At 39.6% G+C, this 14565-nt stretch overlaps 1 protein-coding gene across 1 annotated transcript; it reads right to left on the reverse strand.

The window, feature by feature from the left end:
- Positions 1-670: 670 nt before the first annotated feature.
- LOC148019354 (Aldolase-type TIM barrel family protein) lies at positions 671-6008 on the reverse strand. The gene is made up of 6 exons (XM_087660999.1): positions 5583-6008; positions 5050-5262; positions 4874-4969; positions 2792-2937; positions 2495-2723; positions 671-1422 (listed from the first exon to the last, which is right to left on the reverse strand). The coding sequence occupies exons 1-6, from the start codon at positions 5718-5720 to the stop codon at positions 1192-1194; spliced, it is 1053 nt and encodes a 350-aa protein (XP_087517125.1). The 5' UTR covers positions 5721-6008; the 3' UTR covers positions 671-1191.
- Positions 6009-14565: the final 8557 nt, after the last annotated feature.

The raw sequence follows: 14565 nt of genomic DNA on the forward strand, positions 1-14565 counted from the left end.
GGGAAGCTTCAATAGTGAGCAATAATTGTTCCTAGTCTTCGTCTCACATTGTGTGTGTGTGTGTGTGTGTGTTGGTTGGGGTGTGTGTGTTGGTTGGGGGGGGGGGGGGGGGGGGTGATCCATGGTCATTATGTGCTTCTACATGATTGTTTATGTTAGACAATGAGGTTCAATTGTTTTCACTTTTTGTTAAATTAAGAATCAAGTATGATCAACATCAACATCATCTTTTTGAGGCATCTTAGTAGTGGCTTTTGGATGCAAATATGTGCAAATAATGGAGCCATGAAAACTGTTGTTACTTTCTTTAATTACTTAGTAAGAAATTTTGTAACATAGAGAAGCCAGTGGTTTTTTGGGCCTTTTTTTTTTTTTTGGGGGGGGGGGGGGGGGTAATCGTGTTCGAGAGAAAGAATCTTGGGGGCTACCATAAGATCCAAGAGTTTGCAATTCAGTTGTAATAACAATGCATTGTTGCCCCAAGCTCAAGCCTTTGCTGTACTTTTCCAAGCGATCAAGCTCATGCTTAAAAAACAAGGCTCTTCTAAATGCCATTTACTTTATTCCGCTTTTCTTTTGTCGCCCCGTAATTTTGTTTTGTGTTTAATAAGCATTCCCCCATGTTGCCTTCATAAATTTCTCAAAGAAAATGGCATTGCACACTTAAGAATATATTAATGTCAATCTGATTATGCATTAAGTTGGAAGTTTTAGCACTTCATTTGCTTGTGCTACAAATCTCTCACTACAAACAAACAAGCACTATGCTTGCAATTGTGTTGCACCACTTTTGAGTATCTCAAACAATCAAAGCGTCATGTTAAGCTCAAAAGAGCATGCTGAATGAAAGGGCAAGCTTGAGTAGAGGTTTATGTCTTTTTGTACAGCTCTTGCTGATACCTCAGTCCAACAAGAGAAGTTCTGAAAGGCCTTTTTATGATGCGAATATCTAAACCTAACATTACAAAATGTCTAGTGACCTGCCACACTGTGCCTGCATATCAATCAAGGATCGTTTATCTTAAATCATCCTTCTGGCCTACCATGTCAGAGTGCATGCATTAGAGACTCATGGGACATGTTTACTGTTGTATCCTTTTTAATTCCGGAAAATCACTCAGACTCTTCAAGACCCACCAAAAAATCAGCAACAGCAAAAGGGACCCTGTACAAAATCCTCTTTTGGTGGTGTCAGACCATGGTTTGTGTGTGTGGTTTGCGGGTTGGAGTTTGCACCATGCAAATCAACCGTTGCTCTATGATGTGCTGTGCACCCTCCACAAGGCTTTTGACCACTGTGGCAGCTGGAAGTATTTCGTTTATTAGTCCAGCTCCTTGGCCAGCATACATCACCATGCTTTCAATATCACCGGTTGCTGCACTATTTGGAACTATTCCCGAAAAGCGGCCTATTACCTTGCCCTAAACATGAAGGTCAAAGAAAATCAGTTCAAAATCTTATTCATGCCAGGCAAGCATATAACACTAAATACAGGGTGTAAGCAATGAAGGCCTCATATAACTATTCTATCATATAAAGTATGCACCAACTGCTGTGATTCCAAAGAGGAGTTTATTGGTGTTTCACATGCCAACGCATGTCATTGCTGTGTAATTCTCTCTAAGAAGTTTTACAATTTCTTACTAGAAGTGCCAAAACAAGTACTCCAAAATTAATTTAATCACAGCATAATATAATCACATGATATAACAAGTTTCATAATTTCTAGGATGAGGCTCTTTTTAACTATGCTGCCAGAACAGCTTTCTAGGTATGCCCTTCTACGTTGCTGCATTCATGTTGTGCATGAGCTAATGCTTGTCTGTAGCTTTTATTTTTTCAGCCTACCACCTGTGTATTGCCACTCTAGGTGTGGATCACAAGTCTCCACCTCTTATCATTGCATGAGGCCGCTTTAGTTTGAGATCTCAGTACATTTACAATGAATGTTGCATTTTGAGCCTTTAAAGTGCTGGAAATTTGCATTTTGGATCAGCATCGAGTTCTTTTTGATAGTAACATGGTTGTCGACTCATGTTTTTAAACTACCATCTGTGTTTTGCCATTTAGATGCACATCATCCTTGCGTTTCGAGGTAGCTACCTCTCTCATTGCATTATTTCATTTAGTCAGCCATTAATGCAAGCATTTCATACTAATGACTAGACATTGTTTTTGCATAATGTGTCTTTGGTTTTGAAATTCCAGACCACATTCATTCAATAGCTTATCATCCAATGGAAGGACACAATGCCAAATTTTCTTGAGGTGGTAGCATATGCTAACTTGGGCTAGGTGTATCCCTTTTTTTGTGCACATAGGTAACTTGAGGTACTCCAAAACATTCACTGCTGTAAGCTAGAGAGCATACCTTGTGTACAGTGAACAAACAGGCTGCAGCATTCACAATGATTGCTTTCATGGTATTAAAATAAGGAACCGGAAAGCATCAACTTTTCATACTGATATCAGACTGTTATAAACAACACTGACCTGTCCATAGATCACAGTTTGTCCAATTGCAGGCTGCTGCATCTCATTTTCATCTTCTTGCAGTTGATCTCTCCATTTTAAAAAGAAAGGGGTCTTTAGAACCCTATGTGGAGCTCCAGGCCACCTTGCACGTCCAAAAAGTGATGTGTACTCCGTATCATCAACCGTAGCTTCAACTATCTTTCTCTTGTACAATGGATGTGCGTTTGATTCTTGTGATGCAACAAAACTGTGGAAGGGGAAAGATTTATTAGCACGATTGACTGCTGAGATTTTAGAATCTACAAACTTACATACCGTGTTCCAAGGCAAACACCTTGTGCCCCTAGTGCCAATGCAGCAACATAGCCACGCGCGTCACATATTCCACCAGCAGCTATAATTGGAATACTTGTACCCTTAAGAGCTTCCACGACTGAAGGAAGTAATGACATGAGCCCACACTGCAATAGTGGAAACACTCAAAATAGAGTAAAATGCAGGAACAGCTTTTGAAATGAACAGATTGTTATAGATGGTTAACACTGATTTTCTAACATAAAGGTAATAGCATCAACAGATAGCAATAGAAACCGGATAAAAAATTTGCAGAGTTCTTTCTTAGCCCTGTCCGTGCTTAGTCTTAGCACAACCAAGAGCAGGAGCATAAACCAACAACATGCTTTTTAAACAAAGGACTCTACTAGGTAAATCCTAGCTAATACCACACTATACTCCACAATGTCAAATACTTGGCCCCTGGAACTGGATCTGGGTGCACTGTCGCTCTAGGGTAGCGAGGGCTGTGAATCCTCACATGGACTGCAAATCCTCATGCAACTCTAGCATCTGCATCTCTCCTTGTGGATGACTTTGGTCCCAAGAAAGTGCTCCCAAGGTAAATGTAGGATGATGCTCGATCCACTGTATCACCCGTGAAATGTGGTGCTGAAGTGGCAATCCAGCTAGCTGCAGTATTAAAGATCATAATTTTGTCCTTCCCTAGATTCAGAAACAAATCCCACTCTGAACAGAGCGTGCAGAGCATCAAGATGGCACTGTAATCCCTCAGGAGAATCTGAAAACACAACAATGCCATCAACATATAGTAAGAGGGGGATCAAGACTTCTGCAAGAGGTGCTCCTGGTCTGCCAACCCTATCAGTGTAATCAGTGATTTCATCGATGTATAGTCCAAACAGTGTGGGTGAGAGGGGGTAGCCTTGCTTCACCCGGATCGTGCTTCGGACTGTGTCAGACATCCCATCTGATGTCCTTACTCTGCCTGTCACTCACTCATATAGAGTGTGAGGATTCCCCATATCATCTCAAATGCATCACCAGGGTGACTGTGAGGAGGCTCTATTCTAGCTCCCTCATTACTATGTGGATCAGGCTCTTGCCTTTTGTCCAAAGATTCCCAGTGCTGCCTCCTAGCTGAGTCTGCCCCATCTTTTCCCAATGTTTATCCAAAGCAACCAGCTCCACATCTTTTCCCAATGTTTATCCAAAGCAACCAGCTCCACATAATATGCTTGGTTAGCCTTTATCCAACTAATTACCTCATACTATCTACGCTTATCAAATGGGGCCCACATTGCTTGATTGCAATTTCTTCTCGTAAATTCAGATAATAATTGCATTAACCTATTGAAGCTCAGTATGACTTCCTACCAAAATCTGGTGGAGTGATGCCAGAAGCAAAAGCAGGTGGATCAACCCACAATTACTTGGGATCAAGTAAATCCATCTTCAAAAGACTATATAATCATTCAATGGAATAGCCAATTTGAAAATCACCAATGTTGGCATGATAATATTTTATCTCATAATTTACATGCCTGAGTTTAGAACTCTTGATTTCTTGACAGTGTGTCTTCTATATTCAAAATAAATACTTGTTTAATAAGCCTTTAGGTCTAATATCTTGACATTACAAGAGGTTTTACCCAGGTAGATCCATTGTACATGTGTTCAAAGGGTTTTTTTTTTCAGTGGGAAGCGTAGGGGCTTCCATAATTTAATAAAAATGAAAAGATTGGGTTTTCTTTCTCCTGAATAAGGGAAGCTGCAGCCTCTATGCTTTACAGATTCAAGCCAACATATAAAATTTTGATTTGCAGCTTTTTACGTTCAAATTATCAACCATTAACTTTCATGAGCTGTTATCTGGCCATTCTCAACTTTCAATTCCAATAGAACAACTCTTAATTTTAGAAACACGTGTTTCGAGAGCAGATATATCATCACAAAAATATTCTATGTAGTAACATTTTTTGGGCAGGCTTTCTGGAGAGCTTTCTGAATCTTGTTTGCATTTTTGGCCCCAGATTACAGCACTCTGTACCACCACATAAGTCACTTCTCTCAACATGTAAAACAATGCTCAATTCTACATACCTTCCCAATAACATGTCCTCCTGCCTCTACACCTTGAACAATAACCGCATCAACTCCAGCTGCTGCAGCTTCCTGTGCTTCCTTAACATTCCCAACCTGCCATTAACACATATTTAGAGGAAACATCACTTGGCATGGGGGTCAACAAGATGATAGAAATTTTCCCTGAAACATACCTGATGTATAACTTTGACACCTGCAGCATGTGCTTCATCAACAAGTTCCTTTGGGTACTTACCCCAATACACTTGCAGAACTGCAACCTTCTCCTCCAAAATAGTCTTAATATTCTCTTCGTGAGGGAAATCGAGGACGACTCCAATTCCAAAAGGCTTTCTGGTCAGCTTTCTGGTCTGACGGATGAGCTCTCGTATGACGAAAGGGCAGTCCTGTGGCAGCACAAAGGGGGTGGCTACTATAAACATGTTTTTTCCATTATTACATTGTACAGATACATAAATAAACAAATAGGAGAAAATCAGAACAATGTAAGGGCAATCCTGAGCTAGCAAAAAGGGGTATGGCGACTAAAATTGCCTAAATGGTATAGATTGTTGTTTAGATTGTACCTTTCTTGTTTAAATTGTACAGATTCTTAAGCTAATTAGTGGAAGGAATCACAGTAGAAAGTCTTGACGTAACTAATAGAAGGAAATGCCAATAGATTGAAGCACAGGCATGAGCTGAATTGAGAGGGATGATAACAGACCTGATCAGGAGCGCGAAGGAGGCCAATGCCGCCGGCGTTAGCGACGGCAGCGACGAGGCGAGGGCCAGAGATATCAGGGCCGAGAGGGGCCTGTACGATACCATGATCGAACCCTAGGATGCCGCCCCAAGGCACCATCTGTTCTGGTTCTTTATTGTGATAACCTTCTTGTACCTCTTCCTCTTCTTGTTTTGCTGCTGCTTCTTCTTCTCCTGCTGCTGCTGCTGCTGCTGCTGCTACCGCCTCTTATAGCATCTGCGACCGCTCTCTTCTTATGGTCGAGTCTCCGCTTCTTCACCCTGGTTTTTCTGAGACCCTGCGGAGTCGACTACGATGGGGCAGAGGGCATATTCCCTTGCGGGCCGGACAGCTTACGTCGAGGCTGGATCGGCTGGCCTACTTCAACCCTGACGCCACAAACCTGTTCGTTTCCTCACACGTGCCTAATGAACCTGTTTTTACACCCCCTTGGTAAGAGGGTCTTCACACGCAGTGTTTGGTAACTGTGTTTTCCCACCAATTTGTATCCCTCACAAAGAGGAGAAATTCAAAGAGTTGTTTCCTTTTCAGAAAGAATCTTTCCGCAAGTTTGCAAAAGTTATGCAACCATTGTGGTTAGTTTAGCTTCAATCGACTTTGTTCGACTGAAATAACAGCCGAGCATTCCAAAAAGGAGCATATCCTTTGTTAATTACTACCTTTCTTTATTATCGGCGAGCCAGTTGCAGGTCTTCCTTTTGGTGAAATGATACACTCTAGGATGGTAAAGCAATACAATGGCGGTTCCTTTTTATGTGTTTTAGGTGACCTTCTGGAATGCTCCACAAGAAGATGCTATAATCTCTTTATTAAATGTGTAGCCTAAAAACTTTGTGTTTGTCTCGTGTTGGGTCAGTGCCTTCCATGGGGTTTGGCGGGGGGTTTCAAGAATTTAGAAGCTTACAAGGAAAGAAATTTAAGTGTGGGAATGATTTAATTGAGGAAACAAGAGCACACTCATGCATGTGGGCATTGCATTCCTTGAGAGGGGGAGGGGCAGTAGCAATGTTCAAATTTGAGCCACAAAATGAGCATGATGGCCTTTTTGGATGTCAAATGACACAAAAATAGTTGGGGCAAGGTGTCAAAGATGAAGCTCCAAAAACATAATAAGGTGTCAAGAATATATAAGTATGTGTAATGATATTTGTAATAAGTGAATGTGTATACATAAATCTATAATTATGTTCTTTTTTATAGTTAAGGTTGTCTACACAATGCAAGTATACTTTTTGAGATCCTAGAGATTAGAGTCCTTTATACAATGTTGGCCAAGCCCCTTGATCGCACTTTGTTGGCATCATTGCAAAGCTAGTGAGGCCTTCACATTTTTGTAAGCAAAGGGACCATGAGGTTGCTTCCCTTTGCTCACACAAATTAAAACAAAAAGCACACTTTGCATGCAACAAACGATGCACTCCTCCACATGTAATGATATTATCTTTAGCTACTTGAAGATATGGTACAAATTCTTAGATACTAAATGTAGTTTTTACCATCTTCTCTTTGTTTTCAACAAAACTTATGCCCGTACACACACACACACACACACTCTCTCTCTCTCTCTCTCTCTCTCTCTCTCTCTCTCTCTCTCTCTCTCTCTCTCTCTCTCTCTCTCTCTCTCTCTCTCTCTCTCTCTCTCTCTCTCTCTCTCTCTCTCTCTCTCTCTCTCTCTCTCTCTCTCTCTCTCTCTCTCTCTCTCTCTCTCTCTCTCTCTCTCTCTCTCTCTCTCTCTCTCTCTCAAGCACATGCTACTAGCGTGGCACTTTCCTAAGACACCTTCCTCCCTAGAGCCTCCTATCTTAGCCATGCCTTTATCCTTCTTCCATTATGTCCAACTCCACCACATGCAACACCACTCCCTTGCCCAATATAGTCCACATGACCTATCCATATAGGGATTATGCCTTGCATGTAGCTCCCTCCATGCTAACTTGTATTGATCCTCTCATACGCCTCATTCATTGTTTCTACCACCTGTTGATCCATGCTTGCAAATCCTCCTCAATTGCATTGTCTAAATTGTCATTTCAATGCACTACAACTCCAAATCTTCAACTTCCGCAATGCAACCATTGTCATCCAACAACTCTCTTAGTCACCACATCTACCACTCTCTCAGCCTCTGTATTCATGTTAGGCTAAATAGAAAAGGCTATAGTCATGTTGATCACCACCTTGTTGGCTCTAGCAACATCATCAGGGGCCATGCAAATGGTCAAGATTGTCAACACTATCACAATGGGTGATAGTTGTGTTGGAGTGTGAATCCAAGGTTCAAGCTAGCCGTAAAGAAGCAAAACTTGTGGTACCCATTAAGGTCATATGCCAACTGCAAAGCAACATGTTAACAAGTTTGACATCATAGTTGTTTAACTTCTTAGATCAATGCAATAATCATAGATGTACCCACTTTAGCTTGCTAAGCTAGCTTGTGTACAAGGCAGCATGGTAGATAACCTAGCTCCACCACTTGCTAGATGCACATTCTATCACCAACGTGGCTATATCTAATGTTGTACCCTACATGTATCCGTTATTTCTATGCTAGATGAATAGAAATGTACTTGCAATTGCAAAATCCAATGTTCTTTATTCACATGCCTATTAAATATATTCTATGTTCAGTACAAAGGCATTGTTATTGTCTAATTAAAACTAAAATAACATGTGCATATATCTATCGTCACAAAGCTTGCATCACATGCATAATATTCATATCTGTCAAATATTGCAAAAAATGACATGTTGCATGGCCAAGTCATCATAACTCAAACATTTTGGAGTTTCCCTAGAGTATTATCATTCTATTATCACAAAGTGGAAATACATATACAGAGATCTATTTGCTTCTACACCCCAAAAATCTCCACAGAGTACTATCATTCTATTCATGCAAAGTAGGTATTATATAGATATCTATTCGGTTCTACACCCCAAAATCTATCCAAAATAGTATAATCCACTCTTTGGTTCTTATAAGGGAAGAATGTACATTAAGCCCATGACCTAAAAAGTTCTCTTTCTTAAAGAGAGCTTACATGAATATTTTGCTTGACTTAACACACTATGACTTCATCTCCTATTGCGTTGAGCCAATAAGCATTAGTCATGCTATCCAAAACCATTAGCAAACAAAACATCAATTCATTTTCATTATTAAGGCTTATAATTTCTAATTTCAAGTAGGGGTAACAACCCCTATTTGGCACAAATACATCATGGATTCATAACTATATCAAAACATGATATATTTCAAACTAAGAAGGTATTGTGGCAGTCTTATATTGCAATTCAGCTCTAAAAATTCAAAGATCTTTCCTACTTTATTAGCATAGGCAAAACCCAACCTATAAGGATCAAAGTATCCTTTCACATCTTCTTAATTAAGATTTGTTGTTTTATGGTATAGATGCCATTACGACACTAGAATTGCATGCAATCCAGGTTCCCATTAGCTCAAGCTCCAAAGTGCAAAACCTTAAAGCTCATCCAATGCAAAGAGATTTGACATGTGAACAGATAAATGACCCTTCCTCATCTAAATCTTCAATTGCTTTGCACAAGCTAACATCCTCTCTTAAAAAATAATTGCGTACAAATATTAAGTACACTTCCTTGCATAAAATTGAGGTAAGAACAAATCTTATTAATGTGCTATTTTACATAAAGGCCAATGCACTTGTCAATTTGTTGAGCATCCTCAAGCAAAAGAAGTGTTTGTAAGCATGGTCATAGTTTCATTTCTCAAATGATATTTAATTAGCATATCCTTAAACAATCTCATTATCATAAATAGTTAGTCTTGTACAATTACAAAGTCAAGTGATAGGATTGATATCTAATCAACCTTCAATTTCTACAACTCTATGATATAGCTTTTTATACTATCAACTCTATTGGAATCATGAAACATTTGAAATATAACTTGATAGAAAGTGAATAATAAATGGAGTTGTCATAAATAGTAGAACATAAATTAACATGTGACATTTCAAATATAGATTGATACAAAGTGAATAATGGATGGAATGGTGATAAAAAATACGATAAAAGAGTTGCCACGAGAGAGGGAATGAATGGTGAAAGTGGATGTCTAGGCTCTTGTGAGAGTTGCTAAGTAGAGATCAAATCTTTATGATGAGTGAGACAAAGCTATGAATGGTTTTGTATATGCTTCATCTGAATAGTTGTGTGGCTAAGTCCAACTTGCTTAGGTTGGTCCCCACATTATCATTTTCTAGGCCTAACTTGTGAAATCCAACAAAAGAATGAATTGCAACCTAGAAAGGTAAAGAGGGAAGATTGATGTCCAGCTAAACATTAATCCACACACAAAGACAAGGATTCATATCTTACTATCAATGTAACAAGTTAAACCATGGTGGCATCTTTTTCCTTTGTGAAATTCATCTAGAAGAGGAATTGATATCTCTACCTTTCACAAGGCAAGGCTCATTTCGTTCCATGGAGTCAATATTGGAAAGATCTTTTGAGTCTTGTGTATAGAAACTTGTTGATAGAATGAAGGTAGTCTATTTATGAATATTGTTCACTCTTACACATACTTTGAGTAAAGGCTTCTTGCATGTGGATATACACAATTGTGCATTTTTATACATACTTTAAGTACACAATCAAAGTCCATGAATGTCTCTTGCCTCTTCTTAAAAACATGAACTCCATGGTGCATACTTTCTCTTCCACATCCATGAGATTAGGGAAAATCCATGCCATCCCTTATGAATGGTCACAACTATAAACATGTAGACCGGAGAGAGAGAGAGAGAGAGAGAGAGAGAGAGAGAGAGAGAGAGAGAGACTTGAATGCAATGTGATTATAGTTCCAAGAGACAATATTCTAATTTGAGTAAAAAAAAGAGGTTTGGAAACCGTGTGTAGGATTAGTGTTAGGTTTGTTAGATTAATCAATTATAATATAGTATAAATTTGTGTAGCTATCCATATATGTACATGTATATATTCATTTGTATTTGGAAATTTTGTAACCCCAATTATTAACACTAAGTTAAAACTTACAATTTGGCAACCTTAAAGAAACGCCCTTATGGTCATAATTTTTTAAATTAAAGCCCAATGTTGCATCAAAATTAACACTTTTTGGCTTGGGGGGGGCAAAGGGGAAGGGATGGTTTTAAGGGAAATAAAAGAAAAATGAAGAATGACATACCAAAAACTCACAACACAAGTAATGGCCTTGGTTTATCTAATAGCACTTCAACAAATGTGAGTAACTTGACCAAGGACCATTGGGCACCTTAACTATTATATTAGCATGCTCCAATACTCTAGGCATGTCTACAATCTCCCATACAAATCTCAAAGGGTGTGGATGTGATCCCCAAAATTGTTAGGCCAATGCACATGGAAGAACTCTCTACGCATGGATGTTCCCTTTCTACTTAGAAGGCTATTGAGCCACAAAAGAGAACTTCATCCTCTTATTATTTAAGCTCTAAAGAGTTGTTTCACGCTCAAAACTCTTGGACCTGAAGGGTATGGTCTATTAGAGCATGTTGTAGTAGTCATTAGATAGCTGCTAGGTCTCTGCATAATGTTCTCTCCTCCTTCTAGAGTTGTTGGCTAGCTTGTATGGCCTCCTCCTAGAAAATCCTACTTGGCTCTCCAAGCGTTCAAGCCACCTCATGTTATAATCTTGTCACTTGATCCCAATCTCTACATTAATTTAAAACATTTCCTCCCATCTATCTATAGGCCCAAAATAAATCTTAACTTCATGTAAAATTAAGGCATCAATACATATTGGTTGGAAATCTTGCCAAAGTATCAACTTCCTAGGTCCATACACTTTGTTGAAGTGAGCATTCTAATATTTGGTAAATGCTACTTGATTGGTCATGATGAAGACTGTGGGTGGAAAAATAGGTTTTTGGTTAGCGTGGTCAAAGATAAGGATGAGGGTTAGCTTTCCATCAGACAATGACACTTGGTTTCTACTGTGGAGAGTGACATAAAGAAATGATACTATCCCCATACTACATCACAAAGTGAGCCCCCATCCATCATGCCATCAAGTATGATTTTGAAAAAGATAGGAAACACCCACCCATCATGTCGATGGGGAGACACCAAAGATGTGTAGTGCAAATAAAATTCCTAAGATGTGCAACTCACCAATTTATGTGCATTATATATGCAAGTGGACCAATTCTCACCTATGACTAGCCATGACAACATATGCTTCTCCAATCTTCCCCTAATTACCTCCACTACCTTCCTCTTAGTCCAATTGTTGGTGTGGCTAATCTAAGAAAAGGATTAGTTCACCTTGTTAAGAGGGCCTAGAAGGCACATCTTTCCATTTTGGAATCTCCGCCTCTAAAGGGAGAGGGAGCTCTACACATACCACAATTCTCATGTCCAACAAAGGTCCAATGAAAAAAGCATCTTGTGGGGGAAATTGGGTAGGCTAAGGGAAGCACTTGGCACATTGATAATGAGAGGGAGCTACTTGCTTGCTTGGGTAGTCCACAAGGCCCTGACTATTATCAAAGGAGGTCATTACTATATATAGCTCATTGGAACTCTAGGAAGGGAGGATAATTGGGTATGGTAGTGATTTGGTACAAGGTGATGGGGAGGAGGTTGGTGAACCTAGGGTATGTGGGGCATGTTTGGGGGGGGGGGGATTAGGGGATGTGGAGGTGGGGGATGGATATCTAGTGGGGATATTTTTCTTTAGGGGGAACATGTGTTATGCAATCGTGAGGCTCTGAGTAGCCCTTGCACTTAACTAGGGCTATTGGGACTCTCCTATCATGCCCCTGCATGACAACGCTCAACTCTAATGAATCCATCATTATCCGTGTGTTGTGTTGGGCTTTGATAGTTGGGGGGCCTTGTGCAAAGTGGTTAGATAGTGGGCTCTTTGTTGCCTAATGGCCAAACTCGTGGCATCATAGACATTATTTTGGATGTCCAATGACATTAACTCTATGGGAAATTTTCATATTTCAATGGTTGAACCTCTTGGCACCTTTGAGGCCCCTACATCGATTGATGGGTTTGCAAAGGAGGTGGGAAAGATGGTCCCAAAGAAGCAACCAAATTCCTCCACAAAGGGATGTGGCTTCATGGCTAGCCTTGGAAAGAGCAGACTAAATATCCTACCAAGAGCCAATGAGCAAGAGGCTTGAGGAAGGCCACTAGAAGGAAAGGACATGGTGGGGAAGCATATCCAAAAGGGGGGACATCCCGTAAGAGAAGGAGAGGAAAGTAGCATGTGAAGGCTACAGGGTGGTAGCAAAAGTAAGTGGGTGGCAAGAGCACATCAATTAGCTAGTGGTGGCAACAAGTAAATGTTAGTTGAAACAATGACAAATAGTTCCTTTTGAACAAAAGAGGAATTGGTCAACCGTGATAATATTCCAAATCTTCTTACTAGATGAGGAACACCAATGAGAACCAAATTTTTGATCAAATTAGTTGCTTTCCTTCCTAGTTGACAAGCCAAAGGAGGAGAGTAGCTCCTACAAAGAAAAGGTTCTATGGACAACAATCTTCCCCCATCTAGATTTTAGGTGTAGTAAGCCATCTTGATTCTTGAGTTCTTGAAGGTTTTAATATCCCCAATCAAAGTGCATAAGAAGCACGTACATAAGTGAATCTAAGGCCAAAAGTCTTAGAAGTAGGTTAGCCTAAGGTATCGGTTGGCCATAAGTGAGTCTAGGCCCTAAAGTCTTAGAAGGAGGTTAGCCCAAGTTATAGACTCAAGCTTGGCCACAAGTTGAATCCAAGGTGTAGACTAAGCCTAGAATCTTAGAAGCAATTGAGTCCTATAGCTAAATTTCACCAATTTAATATCTAGTACCACCAAGCCACTACTACGTTTGGTAGCCTTCAACCACTTGTTGAGACCCACTTGAGAAAGACCCTTCACATTAACTTCCCATTCTGTGAAATTTTCATCAACAAATTATACCACTTCTTAATACGTTTCTCAAAATGAGATCAAATAAGAATGTAGTATAAGAGGCAAGGGAAACTAGAAGCCTTGAGGATCTTCTATCTAGCTTGAGAGGGCCATGCCATGTTTGAATAAACACTTGTTTTTTCCTCAACTTATATAAAACCTAAGTAGTTCTCTCCCTTGGCAAAACATCAGCTCCCATAGGAAAGCAAAAATATTGGAAGATGATGCCTCTTCTAATGTATAGATCTTTCCATCCTACATTCAATAAGTCTTTCTTCAAGATCTAAATTAGTAAAAGTAGCACATCTTTTGATGTATTAATATTTCCATCCTAGTTAAAGCAAGTCTTCTTGCTTTGAGATACTAATCAATAAAGACTTTTGCTAGCTAATGGAAAAACTAACAAACTCCTCGCATAACTATATGGCTTGTAATGTTTTAGGACATTGGGGGTGGTTGACCATTGCCTTGAGTGACACAAGCAAGTCACCAACAAGTCCTTGACCCAATGATTGCCATATACTTGAGCCCCTCCAAACTACCTATGACAACTAGTTCATCTAGCATAATGAAAGTGGATGGGTCCCAATTGTAAAAAAGAGTGGAGTTAAGGGACAACCCTATTGCATAAATTTGTTGATACTTTAGGGAGTAAGAAAATATCCATTGACAAGAAGTTGAGAAAAAGCATCCTTAGCTAGAAAATACATGACAACTACAATTTATCTACATAATTTCATACTTACTGTGACGAGTTCAAGGTAGTCACCACATCATCTCAATGAAAGTCTCGAATTCAACCTTTAGTTGAAGCATTGCCACTTTCTCATGCAAAGATTTTGCCCAAATGATAGACACATAGATGTATTTAGAGTATTATCTAACCTATTGTAGCATTGATGGAGGCCCTTTAGTAGTACATTTGACCAACACTTCATATTTTATACTCAAAGGAAGATTGGTTTCCAATGCCACAGGGTAGTGCAATGC

Source organism: Lygodium microphyllum, chromosome 20 (assembly GCF_053477565.2).
Source record: "Lygodium microphyllum isolate KBCC chromosome 20, Lygodium_microphyllum_v1.1.10, whole genome shotgun sequence".
NCBI classification, from domain to species: domain Eukaryota; kingdom Viridiplantae; phylum Streptophyta; class Polypodiopsida; order Schizaeales; family Lygodiaceae; genus Lygodium; species Lygodium microphyllum.

What these genes read in the sequence shown, in the direction of transcription:
- LOC148019354 (XM_087660999.1), bottom strand. Translation starts at nt 5,720, where the DNA reads ATGGTGCCTTGGGGCGGCATCCTAGGGTTCGATCATGGTATCGTACAG. An exon ending in TCCTTCGCGCTCCTGATCAG is followed by an intron (nt 5,263 to 5,582) that starts GTCTGTTATCAT and finishes GTGCTGCCACAG; the next exon opens with GACTGCCCTTTCGTCATACG. An exon ending in GAGGACATGTTATTGGGAAG is followed by an intron (nt 2,938 to 4,873) that starts GTATGTAGAATT and finishes CCACTATTGCAG; the next exon opens with TGTGGGCTCATGTCATTACT.